This window comes from Symphalangus syndactylus, chromosome 11 (assembly GCF_028878055.3).
Source record: "Symphalangus syndactylus isolate Jambi chromosome 11, NHGRI_mSymSyn1-v2.1_pri, whole genome shotgun sequence".
NCBI classification, from domain to species: domain Eukaryota; kingdom Metazoa; phylum Chordata; class Mammalia; order Primates; family Hylobatidae; genus Symphalangus; species Symphalangus syndactylus.
In genome coordinates this window covers 20,427,950-20,447,752 of record NC_072433.2, presented here as the reverse complement: position 1 = coordinate 20,447,752, position 19,803 = coordinate 20,427,950, and the positions used below count along the sequence as shown (strand labels likewise).

Here is a 19,803-nt window from a genome sequence, read left to right as displayed (position 1 = left end):
TTTTAATTAGCTTGTTGATATGAGTTGAGTTCACAGTAGAAGCAGAGGAGATTGGAACCAAGCAGTGTTTCCTGCTAATCTAATAATCAATCTCTAATTGTTACTCTGCTCAAAAAATAAAAAGAAAAGAAAAGGGTAATGAAGAGGCTTAGAGACCACCTTGCTTCCTGAGGGACTCTTCAGCTTCTGACCACTGAGGAAAGACATTGTGTTCAAATGAGATAAACTTAAAAAGAAAAACTAAAACTATTACCTCAAGGTCTAGAAAGAAATAAGAAACAGGCTTATTTTCTCAGACCTATATGTATCTATCTCACATCTTCAAATGCATCAGGGAGAACAAAAGGTTAGTTTAGTCCTGGTTGTGTTCCCTGCATATAAAGTATTTTATGGAAGCATTGTTCCTGTTTCAGAGGCTCTTTCAATTTAAAGCAAGGAGATTCAAGATCAAGAGATTAGACCCTGTCCCTAAGTTGCCAAGAGGTGATGATTGGTTTGAATTTAAATAAAATCTTGTGAATAGTATCATGTGAAAAGCAGTTTGAGTCAATGCTATAAGAATGACAGACTCAAAACTCTATAACTGCAAGTCTTTCCTCTGTCTTACCACCTGCCAACCATGTGGCCGCTGGTTGCATCCCTTCCATCACCTTCTCATGATGCTCACCATTTAACAAGGCTGTAGGGTCCATTGCTCAAGCCTTGAGGAGTTAGTCTTGGGCATCCTGGGCATTGATGTCACTGCACAGTACCAGGCCTGCTTGCTTCCCTCTCTTCCTTGTGATCGAACAGATGGAGGCTGGTAGCTGCTCCAGGGCTCAGAGGTGGCAGTTTGTCTTTTGAGAGACCCCAGAGGTGTTCATTGGTGGAGAAAGGGAGTAATGACCCAAAGAATATTAATCTGTTCTCACGCTGATGTTAAAGACACATCTGAGACCGGGTAATTTATAAAGGAAAGAGGTTTAATGGACTCACAGTTCCATGTGGCTAGGGAGGACTCATAATCATGGCAGAAGGCGAAAGGCATGTCTTACATGGTGGCAGACAAGAAAGAATGAGAACCAAGTGAAAGGAGTTTCCCATTATAAAACCATCAGATCTCATGAGACTTATTCACTACCATGAGAACAGTATGGGGGAAACCACTCCTGTGATTCAATTATCTCCCACCAGGTCCCTCCCACAACATGTGGTAATTATGGGAGCACAATTCAAGTTGAGATTTGGGTGGGGACACAGCCAAACCATATCACAGAGTGACCACAGGCAGAAGACAGTCCAGTATAGAGGGCTGGGAGGAATTTTTAAAAATCTTTATTTGATAGTTTATTTATATTGTTGAAGCATCTGAAGAATTGTTTTTCTAGTCATTAAAGCATGGGGTGTGTTATCATTGTTTATGTCAAGTTTTTCATTAACCTAAATTTTTCCATTTATTCCTTACCTAGGGAAGGTACTGGGTTCTGTAGAATACTGATCATTCTCAAGCCACGGGCTTCCATATGGGTTTTTTTCCCCTTTGGAAAAGAACTGCAAAGCTGAAGTTCTATTATGCATGTTTTGTGCCTTCCAGAAAATCAAGTGGAATTGGCTACTTTCAGAAATATAATATCCTATTTGTATTGGATGGACTCTGGCTTTACAGAATGTAGACAGTCTCATTCTGTTATTTTCTCTGCTTGGGTCTCTTGGGTACCCTGAGAGAGAGAGATTCAAAGATAAAAAAACAGTCCTGAGAATTGAGAAGCCAAGAGTATCATAGGGCAGAAGGAGAGAATTAAGCTTTTGCTTTCCATGGGCATCAAGGAGTCCTTTGGGGAATGGCAGCACAAATGTGCTGGCCTTGTATCTGAACCCTGATGCTGCTGGCTCAGGTCATGCTTTGAAGATGCAGCAATTTTCTGAATACTGAACCGTTGATATTTTCCCAAAAAGAAAGGTCTGAGAATTTAAAGATATTTACCTAAACTGCTCCTAGCTGATTGACGGACATCAGCGAGCAGGGGAACATTTCTGCTTCTGTTAGCAAGTGTCTCCTCGATCAAAGAAAACTTCATCTGGTATCCCTAGGGAAGCTTAAGCTTAATTTAACTAAGCCTTAAAAAGAGAGAGAAACTTGATAATTTCTTTATTACCATATAAATAATAGTAAACCATGCTTTGTCGTCATCTAAGCCTACAGGAAACGTGCTGTTCCAGCAATTCAGACTTTGAGAGCACAGCTCAAATTTAGTTTACTTTATTTTTCCCAAGTGGGCATAGCATGTGAGCTCAGCAGAACCAGGTTGGGTGGAAGCCCAGATGGCTAGCAAAGAAGAAAGACCCAGCTTTTCACTACACACTCCTTCCAGTTCTCCTACCATTATAGCCTTGAGTCACATTGCAAACATGTGGAAGCTGACTCTTTGGAAATGGAAACCAGAAAGGAGAAAGAAGGACAGGAATCTGCTGAGAGCAAACTGTCCTTGACAAGTCACAGCTTCTCCATCAGTGTTTCCCACTCCTCAGCCTTTGTTTATCAGGATCATCCTTTCGATCCTTGTGCTCAGCGACACTTTTTCCAATTGTTTGGTACATTCACTGTTGTATTGGAGAACCAGTATAGGTGGCAGGAGGCCTGGGGAAGCCTTAGAAACAGCATGGTTCCTTGGGGCTCATTAAATAACCTAATAACCTTCCCTGCTAGACAAGACACAGTTCTGTTCTCTCCAGAGAAAGGCATGAGCATCACACACAACTACCTCCGCTCTATAGAACCTCTGTGCACTTTTCACTGTATTTGGGTTGGAGGTGAGATCAAGACAGAATACTCCTTTTGTGACGCTTCCTCTGACAGAAGGTGAAATCTTAGAGCCCTCTCTTAGAAACTTTTATGGTCATTATTTTGAGAATCATAACTTAACTTGATTCATAGTTTCTTGTCTCAGGAAAATAATGAAGCAGAAAAATCTCTTTGCATGTCATGTGTCAATTCGAACTTTTCTGTCAGTGATAACTAAGATAGTTTGGCTTCAGTTTTTTAGCTTCCGTCTATTTTTCTGTTGCTCCTTGAGACAACTGCTGTTTGTCCTGGGTGACGTTATAGAGAGCCATGATTTCTCTTACCGATCTGGAAGGATCTAGATGAGCAATTGTGGGTAATGAAACGGATTATAGCTTCTATAATCTGTGGTTCTTTTTTCTTATTCTTTGATAGAAATGTGGCTTTTAGAGCATGTTTTCATCTCCAAAGAGAAATTCTTTATGTTAATATTTTTCTAATATTTTAAGGGAAACTATAAGATAGCTGAAAATATTTGTTTATGTGGTCAAGAACATTTCCATTTGGGTGAAACATGGTAGAATTCATCACCTATTACAGTTACTCTTGACATCATTATTCATCCCCGCTGCTGTGAGCTGACTGGACCCTGATCTTCACCACACCAGGATAGCTTGATACAGATCCACCATGCATTTCTCAAGAGCTGCAATGTACTAATGTTGACTTTGTCATCCAAAGGAACCTCTCATGAGTCACCTTCCAGAAGTAACTGGAAGGATACAAGCATGCAGGGTGCCGTGCTATGTTTACCAGACAGGAACACCAGATCTCACGAAGCCTGCTTGAGTTGTAGTATTTTTCAACTTCTGGACTTTTTTATGATATTGTGAAGAAGGTGAGGCCTCTTTTTATAATTGCAGTGGGTTTAGAGAAGTCAGGGAAAAAATTATTACAGAATCTTAGCTCTGCCACTTACTATTGGTCTGGCTTTGGGTAAGATACTTCTTTTTGCCTTGATTTTCTCATCTTTAAAGTAATAATATACTTCACAAGGTGGTAATGATTGAACTAGTTAATGTGTGTAAGCACTCAACACAGTGCGGAACATGAGCTCTCTGTGGGTGGTTACGTATATTATGATTTGTAGTTAAATACGTTTGTCTTGTCAGATTAGAGAGTATGATTGGAAAGCATAGCATTTGAGTGGGCAAACGTGGATCATTCTTCTAAATGTAAGTTGGGAACTAGAACATAACCATTTTATTTGATAAATGTAAAAGTTGAGTCATATTGTAAACTACTTTTTAGATAAACCAGGTAAATTAAATATGTATATAAGTCTCTGTTCTTGCATGTTGGTTTTTTTTGGGAGGGGGGCAAGATTTGTAAGAAATAATCTTTCAAGGAAGGAAGGAAGGAGGAAGGAAAGGAGAAACGAAGGAAAGGAGGTAGAGGGGTAATAGAGGGGAAGGAAGGCAATTTTTTAAAAAGATGTTTGTTTAAGGATTTTCAAGGGAGTTTTTTTAAAGATCCCCTTTAAGTATTGCTGATATAATTTTTAAAAGGTGAACATTTTTAAGTGACACCTTTCTCATGATCATATTTTTCATCTATCACAAACCAGTGGCTGTTTGTTCATAGACAGCTTTCAGAAAGTCTCAGAACTGTGGCCATCGAGTCACTTGGTTGTTTATTCTTGTTCCAGAAGGAAGCATGAAGTTCCATGTCCAGAGATATTTAATAATTGGGGCAAAAATCACAATGTGGGAATTAGCTTTAGGCTTGAAAATTTAAAGTTGATTTTTTTTCTAGTAGGTCACTTTATTAATAAGTAAAATGCAATTACTTTACTCATTGCGGATCTGAAGGAAAACATTAAGACCAAGAAGGAAGATAATTACAATATAACCGAAGGCCATTTTGACAATTCTTTTCAACAAAGAAGGTCATAGCCACTTACAGATTCAATCCTATGTACTCAACCTCTCATTTGGAGCAGGAAAATGGGCAGTCATGGGAGAGGGGTCACATGTGGAAGGCTCGCAGAATGGGGGACGCGGATCCATGTGATGAGGCAGGTTTTATAGAACTAGGAAGAAGGGATATTGATGTCAGAGCCAAGAAGGAAATTTCTGGATGTCTTGATTTTCAGAAATGTTAGAATTGAGTAATAAAGAAAGAAAGATTTTTTTTTCAGAGACATAAATGACATGGAATTTAATTTCAGAAGTGTTAAAGAAGTCATATGAAATCTTTCAAAGACATGAAACTGGAAGTGGGGTCTAAAGTTGAGGCTTATTACCTATTTCTGAGGTTTGCTCTCCCATTTGATAGAAAATGCTATATTGAGTTTTTGCTATGAGGAAATAGAAGTTCTTTCTCTTTTACTTAAATCCCAACTGAAAAGTAGAAATATCCTGCATGTTCCTAACTCCTTCAAATGAAATGACATTGAAAACATCCCTCTGTGAGAGGAAACCGAACGAGCACGCTGTTTTCAGATACACACAACCCTCTTAATCCACGGTACCCGCTCCAAGCCCAGGAGAGGAGTTTAGAATAAATAGGGTTTGTCCTTCCTTTATCTCTCAGGCTCAGTGAAGGCTGCAAGTTACAAGTGGATGTCGCAGGCAGAGTAAGACAGCTGCAGCCCACAATAAGTAAGCACCGAGCCCACAGCTCCATTTGCTCAGTCTGAACCCTGTAGATTCAGATTTCTTTGCGCTGGTCTTGTCACCAAGCAGAAAGGCTTCTCCATCTCACAGGAGCCTCCACATCAGATGATCTCTCACTGATGGCTTCCGAATGTCAACGCTTCCTCCTCTGGAGAGATTCCGGTCACCTCTCTGGAGTGTGTCTGTCACCACTCACTCCCATCCCTCCAGTTCTGCTAATCAGACCTCTTTGATGATGGCAGTCCAAGAGTGTTCTGGGAGAAACTGAAGTGTGTTACCTTCTTTTGCACATGGACCCTGGATTGCTGGGATCATACTTTTGAAAGCATTCCCGGTCCACTTCAAACCATAAGACCCTTGACTTGCCCACATGTACTAAGCTTATGTGATTTCCAGTGGGGGCCACTTCCTACAATTCTAGTGAGACTTCTCTAGCCTGGGTTCTCTCAGGATCTAAGATAGCCCCTGGCCCTTTGGTCATTCCATTTGTGTAGAAGCAGGTTAGCTGTGTCCATTCTGTTTGCCCAAGCAGAGCAGAGTATTAACCCACCAAAGGAATATGTTTGTGTCATGGGTGAGTAAGAAGCCCAGGATTTCAGTAGTCCTGAGATGAGATACCTACTGATACACCACTGATTGGCTGAGCTGCCTCATCTGCCTGGCCTCACCAGTCGAGTCTAGCCATGAGTGTTTCTAACACTCCGTATGACTAAAACCCCCACCAATAAAAAGGGGCCAGGTATTTATCATTTATCAGAAGAAAACAGATACTTATTTCAAGATTTGGAAAGGTGCCACAGTGAAATGCCTAAATACATCAAAGTGCTCAGGACTTCTCTGTTCGTCATATGCTCTCATAGGTCTCTTTTGGCTCTACAGTTGTGTGACTTTTGAGTTTCTGGATGAAGAGAAAATGGTAGAAGTAGGTTGCAGGGATGAATAGGTGTCTGCTACTGACTACACAACATGCAAACTGAGTAGATATTGCAGATTCAACAAATATTTATTGAGCACCTACTAAGAGCCATGAAGAATGAAGCCTCCCTGAGGGTAGTTGCTGTTCTGCCCCTACCCAAACCAGGGATGGCTTACTCTGGTTTGGGTGGGGGTAGAATGGCAGCTACCCTCATGGAGCCTTCATTCTCACAGGCTGATCTGGGGATGTGAGATCTAAAGGAAACTAGGATGTATACGGCATTTTAAAATGTATATTGAGTGACTATTCACTGTCTGCCCAATGTGTTCCCAGTACCAGGGCTTCAGAGAAGCAGAAAGGTGTGGGCCGTGACTGCAGGGAACTCATACCTTAGTGGGATGATAAACATGTATACAAACATTTTACAGTATATGTGGTAAGTGCTGTGTCTATATAAATACAGCCTAGAGGGGTCACAGAGGAAGAAGTACGTGACTTCCTTGGTGGAGGCACCACGTTTCTAACTTTTGAGGTGACAGCATAAGGAAACATTCTTACTCTATAAAAACAGAGCAATGGCCCGAGGTATCATACCTGCATAATATTTACAGCCCTCTCTGCTCCCCCTTAAGCCCTTGTGCCTCCCTCATTCTGAAGTCAGGAAAGACACCGCCTGCAAAGTATTCTGATCAGACTGATTGTGTTAATAAATAAACCCTGGGCTCTAGATTTTTATTTTCTCCCTCTTGTTTGATATCTGCATTTTTAAACCATTTTGTTCTTTTCGAAATTCTTTATTCCAGAAGTATGTTCTTTCTAGCCAGACTGCAAATAAATAGAGAATGCACCAGGGACTGTCTGGAGCTGGAGCCTAATTATTTATCAAGTTGTCTTTCCTTAGTTTTCTATTTAGCTGGCGGGACTGTTTATAGATTTCTGGATGTGTTGATTGTTTATGCTCATTTGGCCCTATTTACAAAAATCACACAAAAAACACACACGTCTTTTCCCCTTTTCAATACTTTGATCTTAGTCCTTCTAAGTAGCACAAAAATAACATCGATCATAGTAGTCAGTTATTTACTGAGTTCTCACTGAGCATGGGGCAAAGTGTTTGACCTGCATGACTTTGTGAGACCTTAGGAACCGCTTTGAGGCAAGTGCTATCAGCATCTCCTTTTACAGCTTTGAGAAGCTAATGAAGAGGCCACAGATTACATAGTTAAAAATATTAATCAAAGTATACCTAACAAGGAGATTCTGATACATTGCATTTTGCATTACCATTTTAAAACTTGGTTTCCTGATTATGACTTTTTGGTAGTTCCAATTAAAGGGAGAAATGCCACACTGGAGTAGAAGCAGGGTTTGACCAAGCTATTATTCTACCTTGGGCCATTGCTATGTTTTTGTAGAGTGAGAGTGTTTCCTTATGCTGTCACCTCAAAAGTTAAGAATGTGGTGCCTCTGCCAAGGAAGTCAAGTACTTCTTCCTCTGTGACCCCTCTGGGCTGTATTTATGTAGACACAGCACTTACCTCATACACTGTAAAATGTTTGTATATATGTTTATCATCCCACTAAGGTATGAGTTCCCTGCAGTCACTGCCCACACCTTTCTGCTTCTCTGAAGCCCTGGTACTGGGAACACGTTGGGCAAACAGTGAATAGTCACTGAATATACATTTCATTTTAAAATGTCTTATACACCCTAGTTTCCTTTAGTAACTCATTATATGTTCATAAATTCACTGAAGTTATCTTTGAAGTTTGTTTCCAACTTGTACCACCTCATAAGTTATCAAGAAGTATACATTTACTATCTGCTGGTGAAAGAATGCTTTCTTGTACTTATTAGAAAAATGTTCCCTTTAAGTTTCCTGGAATTGAACCCTTGTACACTGTTGATGGGAATGTAGATTGGTATGGACGTTATGGAAAACAGTATAGAGATTCCTCAAAAAATCAAAAATAGAACTGTTATGTGATCCCACAATCCCTCATCTGGGTATATCCCCAAAGGAAATGAAATCAGGATCTCGAAGAGATCTCTGCACCCCCATGTTCATTGCAGCATTATTCACAATGGCCAAGCTATGGAAGCAACCTAAGGTCCAGCGACAGATGAATGAAAAAAGAAGTGTATACATACAATGGAATATTATTCACTCTAAGAAGGAGTTCCTGCCACTTGTGACAACAAGGATGAATCTGGAGGACATTGTGCTAAGTGAAATAAGCCAGACACAGAAAGGCAAATACCACATGATCTCACTTATATGTGTGTGAAATCTTAAAAAAAAAAAAAGGTCAAACTCATAGAAACAGTTTGGTAAGAGACTGGTGGTTACCAGGCATCAGAGGGTGGGGTTGGAGGGGGAAATGGGGAGATGTTGGTCAAAGGGTACAAACTTGTAGTTATAAGTTCTGGAGACCTAATATAGTGCATGGTGACTATAGTTAATAATAATGTATGATATGTTGGGCACTTGTAACAGAGTAGACAGGCCAGGTGCTCTCACCACACACACACAAGTTAACTATGTGAGGAGATAGTTGTGTTAATTTCCTTGACTGCAGTAATCATTTCACTATGCAAATATATATCAAAACATGTTGTATACCTTAAACATATATAATTTTATGAAAAAAAAATTTCATGGAGTTATAATGTAAGAACACTTAAAAGCAGTGTCTTTCTTTTGTCATATTGTTTTTTAATGATTCTTTCATGTTTTTCAGGAAGGTGATGTCTGGCCCAACTCATCAGCTGAAATCACCGTGTACTTTAACCCACTAGAAGCCAAGCTCTATCAACAGACCATTTACTGTGACATTTCAGGTAGTGACCTCCTCCAAGTGGTAAACTCAGGTTACCAGGTGCCCAGAGCATAAAGTGTGGTGCCTGAGTGTGTGTGTGTGTGTGTGTGTGTGTGTCTGTGCACGCGCACATGTGCATGTGGGATCATGCCATGGGCGGTGCATGATATTGACTATATTGATTAGGGGAATTATGGAGCCAAGCTATGCCCCTCTCACTTCTTCCTAGAACAGATCAAACTTTAAAATGCTTTACAATTGTGGCGTCATGTGGAGGAAATGGAAACTGTAATAGTCCATTTTCATACTGCTAATAATAACTGCCCGAGACTGGGTAATTGATAAAGGAAAGAGGTTTAATTGACACAGTTCAGCACGACTGGGGAGACCTCAGGAAACTTACAATCATGGTGAAAGGCAAAGAGGAAGCAAGGCATCTTATTCACAAGGCAGCAGGAGGGAGAAGTGCCGAGCAGAGGAGGAAAGAGCCACTTATAAAACTATCAGATCTTGTGAGAACTCACTCACTATCACAAAAACAACAAGGGGGAAACTGCCCCCATGATTCAGTTGCCTCCACATAGTCTTTCCCTTGACACGTGGGAATTATGGGGATTATGGGGATTATAATTCAAGATGAGATTTGAGTGGCGACAAAAAACCTAACCATATCAGGGACCATGGCTCTTAGAGCAGTAAAAATGTTGCTTGTGACAAATTCCCACAATCTCCTTCTTTGTTCCTTTTATAGTATTTGGTTACTAATTTTTTTCTTTTTAAGTTTTACCAAAATAATTCCAAGTGGGATGGGAAGTCAGCCTGGCAGAGGCCAGAGCAGCCAGGAGGGTGCACAGGTGGGATGGCAACCTGATGATCACATCAGGAGATTTGATACATACAAGGAATTAAGCAGAAAAGTAAATACATTGAGGATGATGGGAGCCAGTATTTCTCACTCTTGGAGGAAGGAGATACAAACATGGAAAACAGGGTGAAGCCAAACCCTTTGAAATTGGAATGGAATTAGAGTTGTCAATGTGAACTCAGAGTTGTTGAGTTCATACTGACATGTATAGATAGATATAAAAATAAATATACATGTAAATGTGTGTATATGCATGTGTACATGCATATGTGTATTTCCTAGCTAGGTCCATTGAGAAGTCCTGGTTGATCTGAGACTCTATAGCAGTGAGCACACTGATCACCCAAAGCTTGGTTTCTAAATGCCACTCTTTAGTGAAAGGAACTAGTTAACTCCAGGACCAAGGTAGGGAAAGAACAAGATGAGCCTGGATTATCTCCTTTGCTAGACAGTAAGGAAATGCTCAAAGAATGATAGGTGCATGTCAAAATGACACAGAAGCCAGCAAAGAAACTCCCACTGACCGCATTTGGAATGAGTCAAGAATCAAAATAATGATACTAATAGATTATTATAATCCATTGAATAAATAGGAATCTTTGAATCCATTTGATGTACCATTTGGCAATCATCGTTGCAATAACCAATTCTGGTAAAAAGCATCAATGGATCTTAAGAAAATGGGTGAAAGTAGGGCATGGAATAGTCTCAAAACATCTTTCCTCAAAATACTTTTATGAAGGGGAGAAAACTAACTTTGCAGTGAAGAAGCCTGGGAGATGCTATCTTGGTTTATCCCAGTAATAATACAGCAAATCAGCCTCTCAGACCACATGCCAGGATGCAATGAAAACACAGCATCCCATCTGTGATATCACGGCCAAGATATCTAAATTGGATCTAATCAGGAGGAAACATCAGGCAATCCCAAATTGAAGAACAAAATAAAATGACCAGCCTGTAGTCTTTAAAAATATCAAGGTCATGAGGGCCAGGCACGGTGACTCCCGGCTATAATCCCAGCACTTTGGGAGGCTGAGGTGAGAGGATTTCTTGAGTCCAGGAATTTAAGATGGTCCTGGGAAACATAGTGAAACCCCGTCTCTACAAAAAATTAAAAAATCAAGTGTGGTGGTACATGCCTGTAGTCCTAGCTACTCAGGAGGCCAAAGTGGGAGGATCACTTAAGCCCAGAAGTCTGAGGCTGCAGTGAGCTTTGATCGCACCACAGCACACCAGCCTGGGTGACAGAGTGAGACCCTGTCTCAAAAAAAAAAAAAAAAAAAAACAAGATCATGAAAGTCAAGAAATCCCAAAGAACTGTTCCAGGTTGAAGGAGACTGGAGAGACATGGTAATTGGGTGCAAAATTGGGTTGGGATTGGGCCCTTTGCTATAAAGGACATTATTGGGCATGGGATAGATATTTAATAGAAGTTCTTATACTACTCTGGAAACCTTTCTGCATTTTAAAAATGCTTCAGAATTGTGTTTAAATGCCAATGCCAATAAGTAAGTAAAACATGTAGATAGTAAAATTATGAAGCTAAATATTAGTCTATGTTGCCACTGCTACTTCCAAGAAGTTCTTTTGGCTGTTTCTTGTGATGGTCGTTTCCCTTGCCAGCTCTATGCTTATATTGCTTTTGGTGGATTTATTAACTTCGTACATTTTCTTTTGACTCCCCAGTGTGAAAGATGAGGGTTTAGTTCACTTATCGGTTCCTAGGTTTTTCCCCTTCCTAAGTTTATTGAGTTATGATTTACATGCAGTCAAATGCATCATTGTGTGGAGCATGGTTCTGTGAATTTTGACAAACCTAAATAGTCATATAACCACCAAAATCAAGAAGTAGAAATGTGTATCTGAGATCACCCCATAAAGTTCCCTATGCTCCTTTGCAGACAATCCTGTCCCCCAACCTCAGCCCCTGACAACCCAATTATTTTATTTTATTTTATGAGCTTTATTTATAGCCTTAAATAATACACTTAAACCTGTATTTTTTGTTCCATCAACTTTACATTATCTCTTGATGTGTAAGGATTTTGGTGTCTATAACTAGGTTACCCCCGACCAGTCCACTAGCCTTCTCCCTCTAACCTCTGTGAGCTATTCCATTTTTACATAATCATTACTGATAACCATTGTTAAGTCTTCTTCTTACATAAATATTATACTCCGAAGAGCCAAATAGGATCTGGGATTACATTTTATCCTGTTCAGTGCTCTGCTTCCTAGTCACTCAAAGAATGTCTCTAAGGTCTATATCAAGTATATTCTTTCTTTACCAATTTATCAGTTACTCACAACTATGCCTCATTTTAGTTTACTTCTTAACTGACTCTTTTATAAAGGGGAGAGTTGTTGAGTTCATACTGACATGTATAGATAGATATAAAAATAAATATACATGTAAGTGTGTGTATATGCATGTGTACATGCATATGTGTATTTCCTAGCTAGGTCCATTGAGAAGTCCTGGAAGATTTGAAATTTTGATTCTTGACTCATTCCAAATGCAGTCAGTGGGAGTTTCTTTGCTGGCTTCTGTGTCATTTTGACATGTGCCTATCATTCTTTGAGCATTTCCTTACTGTCTAGCAAAGGAGATAATCCAGGCTCATCTTGTTCTTTCCCTACCTTGGTCCTGGAGTTAACTAGTTCCTTTCACTAAAGAGTGGCATTTAGAAACCAAGCTTTGGGTGATCAGTGTGCTCACTGCTATAGAGTCTCAAATCTTCCAGTACTTCTCAATGGACCTAGCTAGGAAATACACATATGCATGTACACATGCATATACACACATTTACATGTATATTTGCTTTTATATCTATCTATACATGTCAGTATGAACTCAACAACTCTGAGTTCACATTGACAACTCTAATTCCATTCCAGTTTCAAAGGTTTTGGCTTCACCCTGTTTTCCATGTTTGTATCTCCTTCCTCCAAGAGTGAGAAATACTGGCTCCCACCATCCTCAATGTATTTACTTTTCTGCTTAATTCCTTGTACATATCAAATCTCCTGATGTGATCATCAGGTTGCCATCCCACCTGTGCACCCTCCTGGTTGCTCTGGCCTCTGATTTTTATCAGAGCTTTTGATTTCCCCCCCCGTGGTTTCTAATTCCTTATTTCTTCACTCCTATCTAATTTTATAATTCATTCTCTTCTTCTCTTTGAAGACACTGATCAGAGCCTATCAGCTTCTTATTTTAATTCAGATCAGTCACCTCCTGAATGAACAGTTGTTATCCAGGAATTTAAAAAAATATTTCTGTGTGTTCAGTCACACCTTTTCGTTCTCAGTCTGCTCAAGTAACTTCCTTAGAAATGATGTATATAATGTGTGTATGTAAATAGATGGAAGTGGAAACTTCGATCCTTGAATGCCTGAAAATACCTTATTTTGCCTTCATACTCACTTGGTAGTTTAGCTGACTATAGGATCCCAGGTTCGAAATCATTTCTCCTCAGAACACTGGAGACTTTGTGACTGCTTGATTGTAAAAATTCCAGAGCCTGAGGTCATCTAATGTCCCTTCCTTTATAGGCAGCCTCTTCTTTGTCTCTGGATGTTTTGGGGGCCTTCTTTTCATATTTGGGGTCTGAAATGTGATGAAGTCATGTCCAGGAGTGGGTTTTTCTTATTCATCCTCCTCAGCCTTCTATGGGCCATTTGAGTCTGATAACTCACATCACTTCAGCTCTAAGAAATTTTATTGTGTCTTTGATATTTTTTCCTCCAGTTTTTTCATTTTATTTGTCTGGAAAACCTGTGAATCCAATGTTAGACCAGGAAGATTGATCATTTGTTGTCAAAGAACAAGCTTTTAATCATCAAGCACTACTAAGAAATGACACTAAATATAATTCAAGGCTATGCCTAGAGAAATACTGATGTTCATGAATCAGGAAAGATGGCAGGAGTGTGCTGCATAGCTGTAGCTCTCCGCAGCCACCAGCAGACCTGTGGCCAGCACCTGTGGCATCATTCCTGATGTGCAGAGCCACCGCCCTGAACTTAAATAGTCCACTTGGTACATAACTGCTATTCAGTTATTCAAATGGCAATTTTCCCTTTTATACAGATAACAACAACAAACCCAAGTTACTCTTTGACTCAAATTGTTTCGCTTTGCAGTTGAGACTTTCCTTGCCTGTCTTGAACAGGTTCAAGACAGCATTTTGCCACAGTGGTTTCGGGGCATCTTCCATTTTGGAACTTTCTTGCAGAGTACAAGCAGGTGTTACTCAAAAACTTGGAAAGTTTTCTTTTTTGCAGTCAGGGTCAAGCACTGAACTTTAGCACTTGCCAATTGCTTTGCAAGAGACTCAGCTCAGTTTTTTTCTGAATACTTCCTAGTGATCTTTCATTTCTGCAATAATATTTTTAATTTTCAAGACCTCTTTTGTTTTCTATTCCTGTTTCATAACTAAGTGTTCTTTTATGGATGCAACTTCTTCTCATTGATCTGGGGGTAATCATTTGAACTTTCGTTTCTTAAAAAATAAATATTTTGTTCTCTGAATTGCCCATAATGTCAGCTGTTTGTCTTTCATGCATTCATGGGGTCCCTTCCAATGCCTTCTGGTCCATGGTCATTCATTCGTATGTAAGAATGAGAAAATGGCTTTCATGTTGATGGTAGCTAGTGCTGCTTACCTCTGCTGTTTTATATCTAGGTTTCCCAGGAAAGTATGGCTGCTGTGTTTGTTTTAAACCTGGGGGGAGAGTATAAGAGTGCACTGTCAGCAAGAATGCACATCATTTGCATCCTTCAAGTGCAATAATTCCCCTATTCTGCCACACCCTGCTGTTTTCGGTCCATATCTATGCAGTCACTTTTTTCTGTGTAAAAGAGGCTCAGGCAGTCTAGGAATGTGCAGAATGATAGGCTCCCTGACCCAAGCCTGTACTACCCTGCACCTCCCCCAGGTGTTTGTCTTCTCCCGATGATGTTTCCCTCACCTTCCCTCGATATAGCCATCACCTTGACTTTTATGATAGTTGTTTCCTTGCTTTCATGTATAATTTTACCACCTATTCATCCCTAAGCAAAATAATATAGTTTTGCCTGTTTTGGAAATTGATATATTGATATATATTTTTGAAATACATATGTATATATATGTATACATACACACAGGACTCATCCTGTATATCTTATGCTGCTAGCACCAAGAAAATAAAGCTACTCAATAAATGTTGATTAAATAAATAAGCAAATAACTGGGAAAAAATGACTGAGTGAGTGAATCCTGATTTGATTTGACCTCTCCCTTGCATGTGAGTGTAGAATTCTCCAGACATCCCCAGAATGAATGCAGAATGGACTAGGAGTTTCTGGATTGACGTAGGTCTGTCTCCATCCTGCAGACGAGCATCACCTACAATGGACAACCTAATAGGTCTAGAGGAAATGTTAGCACAGCAGTGTCAGACGTGGGCTGGAAATGCTCCAGTGGCCCCCATGCCACAGGTGATGGGACCTCCCTCCCATCTGCAGCTCCCTGTGGACGTTTGCTTGGCATTATTCCAAGGGGTTGGCTACTCTCCAGGAGGTTCCCAACCATTACACAACAAGTGAGATTTCCCTATTGTTTCGTTTGTAATTCTGAATTCTCACACAGAATTCACATCCTGGGTAAGCCGAATAGTGTAATTTTCCATCTGCACGACATTCTTCTTTATTTTGTTAGTGGATTATTAAAAGATACGCTTGCCAGGGAAGAGCTTTGCTCACATAGTAATTCCATATTATCTTCCCTGTAAATTCTATGCAATTCTCTGTGTCTTTTCAAGAGCTGCTGCTGATTCCTTACTATTATCTTCAATGAGCTGGTAAAACCCCTTGATCTTAGGTCAGTAAGAAATACTTGTTAGACAGATAAAAATCTCCTTCCCTTGTTTTGTTTTGTTTTCCTTTGCTTTAAGATATATGTGGCATGTAGAAGCAATTCTTTCCTCCTCATGTCGTTTTGCGTAAATGACAGTATACTTTACATAATGGTTTTAACATTGCTTTTAAAATATTTCCCACAGATTATACGTAATACTAAATAAAAGATGTCATTCTTTTCATGATTGCATAGGAACCCTTTGCATTTACATACTGCAATTTAATTTTTAACCTTGTGTCATTATTGAATAGATGCAGATTCAGAAATTACATAATACATTAAGTGGTAAGCACAGAAGTGGCCTCCCAAAGATGTCCAGGTCCCGACCCCCAGAATCTGTGGACATGTTACATTAAATGGCAAAGAGGAATCAAGGCAGCAGATGGAATTAAAGTTACTAATGAGCTGACTTTAAGATAGGGAGACTATCCTGCATCATGTTGGTGGCTCAGTATAATCACAAGGGTCCATAAATGCCCAAGAAGTAGGCAGAAGGATTGGTCTCAGTGTCAGAGGGCTATGATATGAGAAAGTCTCAACCAATCATTCCCAGGCAGTAAAGATGGACAAGGTAAGGAATTCAGGGAGCCTCCAGAAACTGGAAAATGCAAGAAAATGAATTCCCCCTACCCCAGGGTCTCCAGGAAGGAATGCAGCCCTAGGAATACGTTGATTTTAGCCCAGTGAGACCCACGTTGGACTTTGTTTCTAGTTGTATATTTTCATCTTTAAAAATTTTTTTAATTGACAAATAATAACCATACATATTCATGGGGTAGATAGTGATGTTTCAATACGCATAATGTACAGCGATCAGATCACTTTGGACTTTTGACGTCCAGAACTTTCAGATAATACATTTGTGCAGTAAGCCACTAAGTTTGTGACAGTTTCTTGTAGCAACAATTGGAAACTTATACACATACTGGTACATTATAACAAATAATTATAAGGCAAACACTATGTTATTGCCACCAAGATCAATAATAGAATATTTTCAGCCCCTGGAAGCCTCAGTGTGTTCCCTCCCAATCATACTCCTCTCACTGCAGCCTCCCCTGAAATCACCACCATTCTCTTCTTGATGACCATTATGTCCTTGCTTTTTTTGTTGTTGTTTTTTGTTTTTGTTTTTTTGCTTGCGATTTGAAAAAAAATTAACTTTTAGGTTCAGGGGTACGTGTGCAGTTTTGTTTTTGTTGTACAGATTTTTGTCACACAGGTTCTAAGCCTAATACCCAATAGTTATTTTTCCTGATCCTCTTCCTCCTCTCACCCTCCACCCTCCACTAGGCCCCAGTGTCTGTTGTTCTGCTCTTTGTGTCCGTGTGTTCTCATCATTTAGCTTCCACTTATAAGTGAGAATATGCAGTAGTTTGTTTTTCTATTTCTGCATTAGTTTGCTAGGGATGATGGCCTCCAGCTTCATCCACATTCCTGCAAAGGATATGATCTCATTCTTTTTTATGGCTGCGTAGTATTTCGTAGTGTATATGTATCACATTTTCTTTATCCAGTCTACCATTGATGGGCTTTTAAGTTGATTCCATGTCTTTGCTATTGTGACTAGTGCTGCAATGAACATATACGTGCATGTTTTCATGTAGAACAATTTATATCCTTTTGGGTATATACCCAGTAATGGTATTGCTGGGTCGAATGGTAGTTCTATTTTTAGTTCTTTGAAGAATCACTACACTGCTTTCCATAATGGTTGAACTAATTTACACTCCCACCAACAGTGTATAAGTGTTCCGTTTTCTTTACAGCCTTACCAGCATCTGTTATTTTTTGACTTTTTAGTAATAGCCATTCTGACTATATGAGATGATATCTCATTGTGGTTTTGATTTGCATTTCTCTAATGATCAGTGATATTGAGCTTTTTTTCATATGCTTGTTGGCCACATATATGTCTTCTTTTGAAAAGTATTTGTTCTTGGTTTTTTTTCTGCCCACTTTTTAATAGGATTGTTTGTTTTTTTCTTATAAATTTGTTTAAGTCCCTTATAGATGGTGGGTATTAAATCTTTGTCAGATGCATAGTTTGCAAATATTTTTTCCCATTCTGTGGGTTTTGCCTCTTTAGTCTGCCCATAGTTTCTTGTGCTGTGCAGAAGCTCTTAAGCTTTTTTTTTTAATTTAATTTTACTTCTTTTTATTATACTTTAAGTACTAAGGTACATGTGCATAACGTGCAGGTTTGTTACATATGTATACATGTGCCATGTTGGTGTGCTGCACCCATTAACTCATCATTTAACATTAGGTATATCTCCTAATGCTATCCCTCCCCCCTCCCCCCACCCCACAACAGGCCCCAGTGTGTGATGTTCCCCTTCCTGTGTCCAAGTGTTCTCGTTGTTCAGTGCCCACCTATGAGTGAGAACATGTGGTGTTTGGTTTTTTGTCCTTGCAATAGTTTGCTGAGAATGATGGTTTCCGGCTTCATCCATGTCCCTACAAAGGACATGAACTCATTATTTTTTATGGCTGCATAGTATTCCATGGTGTATATGTGCCACATTTTCTTTTTTTTTGTTTTTTTTGTTTTTGAGACAGAGTCTCGCTCTGTCGCCCGGGCTGGAGTGCAGTGGCGCAATCTCGGCTCACTGCAAGCTCCGCCTCCCGGGTTCACGCCATTCTCCTGCCACATTTTCTTAATCTAGTCTATCATTGTTGGACATTTGGGTTGGTTCCAAGTCTTAATTAGATATCATTTGTCAATTTTTGCTTTTGTTGCAATTGCTTTCATGTATAGTTTTTACCCAATGTATGTATCTCTAAACAATACAATTTAGTAATGCCTGTTTTGAAATGTACATATCTGAAATGAGCCTACATGTCTCATTTATGTTGCTACTTTTGCTCTAGTTGTATTTCATTTTCATTGTTGTACAATGTTCCATTATGTAAATATATGTTCAGAGACAGGAAATAGCAGGGAAGGCTCCTGGTCATAAGGGAGGCCTCTGAGGATGCATGAGATTTAACCCACATCTCCAACTGCAATCCTCTTTTCTTTTGAAAGCTTTTGATATCTAGGCACCATGAGTAGAAAGAGGTACAAAAGCATAGTTCCTGCCCTCAGAAAGCATAGAATTCAGTGGAGGAAACTGACACATAGTCCAACAGTTATAGTGCACTGCTACTATAGAAGTGGATTATTATTATAGAAGCGGATACAGGGTACACAGCTCCGGCTTGGGATGTCAAGGAAGGCTTTCCAGAGAAAGTGACCCTTGAAAGTATTTGTTAAGCATGTAAAAACATAAGCAAAGGCTGGGCATGTAAGTCAGGGAAATACTTTGGGAAAATACATGAAGAAGCATTGTGTGAAAATACATAGCAAGATCATGAAGTGGCAAAGAATTGCAAGTTCTTTGTGTGTGACTACTATGGAGATTGCAAGAGAGAGAGAGAGAGTGCGAGGGAAGGAAAATGAAGCTGAAGCCTAGAGTAGCAGGTAGGATCCATTCATAAAGGGCTGCCCTTGGACGCCAGCCTAAGGACATTGGACTTTCTGCTGAGTACAGTTGGCAGTCACTGAAGCACCCTAAGCATGTTATGGCAAATATAACATCATGAAAAGCCTTTCCATTAATCTGAAACTGAACAATTTTTCTGCATTTTAAGTCATTCTGTTTTCTTAGAAGTAGTTAAATCTGTATGCTAGATATTTATAAAGACTTGCTGATGGTTTGATCTGGCTCTTGAAACTGATCTTTCATCTATTTTGACTTTCTAATGGAATGTGGAAATACCTAACTTAATCCGGAAGATTACCTTTTTAAAAAACTGCAAAGGGAAGCTACATAGATTTGGTTTGGATCAGCATATGGGAACTTCAAAAA

General features: G+C 39.5%; 1 protein-coding gene across 9 annotated transcripts in view; it reads left to right on the top strand.

Moving 5' to 3' along the window:
* Window positions 1-19,803, top strand: part of HYDIN (HYDIN axonemal central pair apparatus protein) — a 491,920-nt gene that overhangs the window by 176,969 nt on the left and 295,148 nt on the right. For all 9 annotated transcript variants that reach the window (XM_055298612.2, XM_063611543.1, XM_055298611.2 and 6 more), the window contains one exon: window positions 9,098-9,197. In XM_055298612.2, the coding sequence (XP_055154587.2) occupies window positions 9,098-9,197 (100 nt within the window). The remainder of the gene's footprint in view (window positions 1-9,097; window positions 9,198-19,803) is intronic.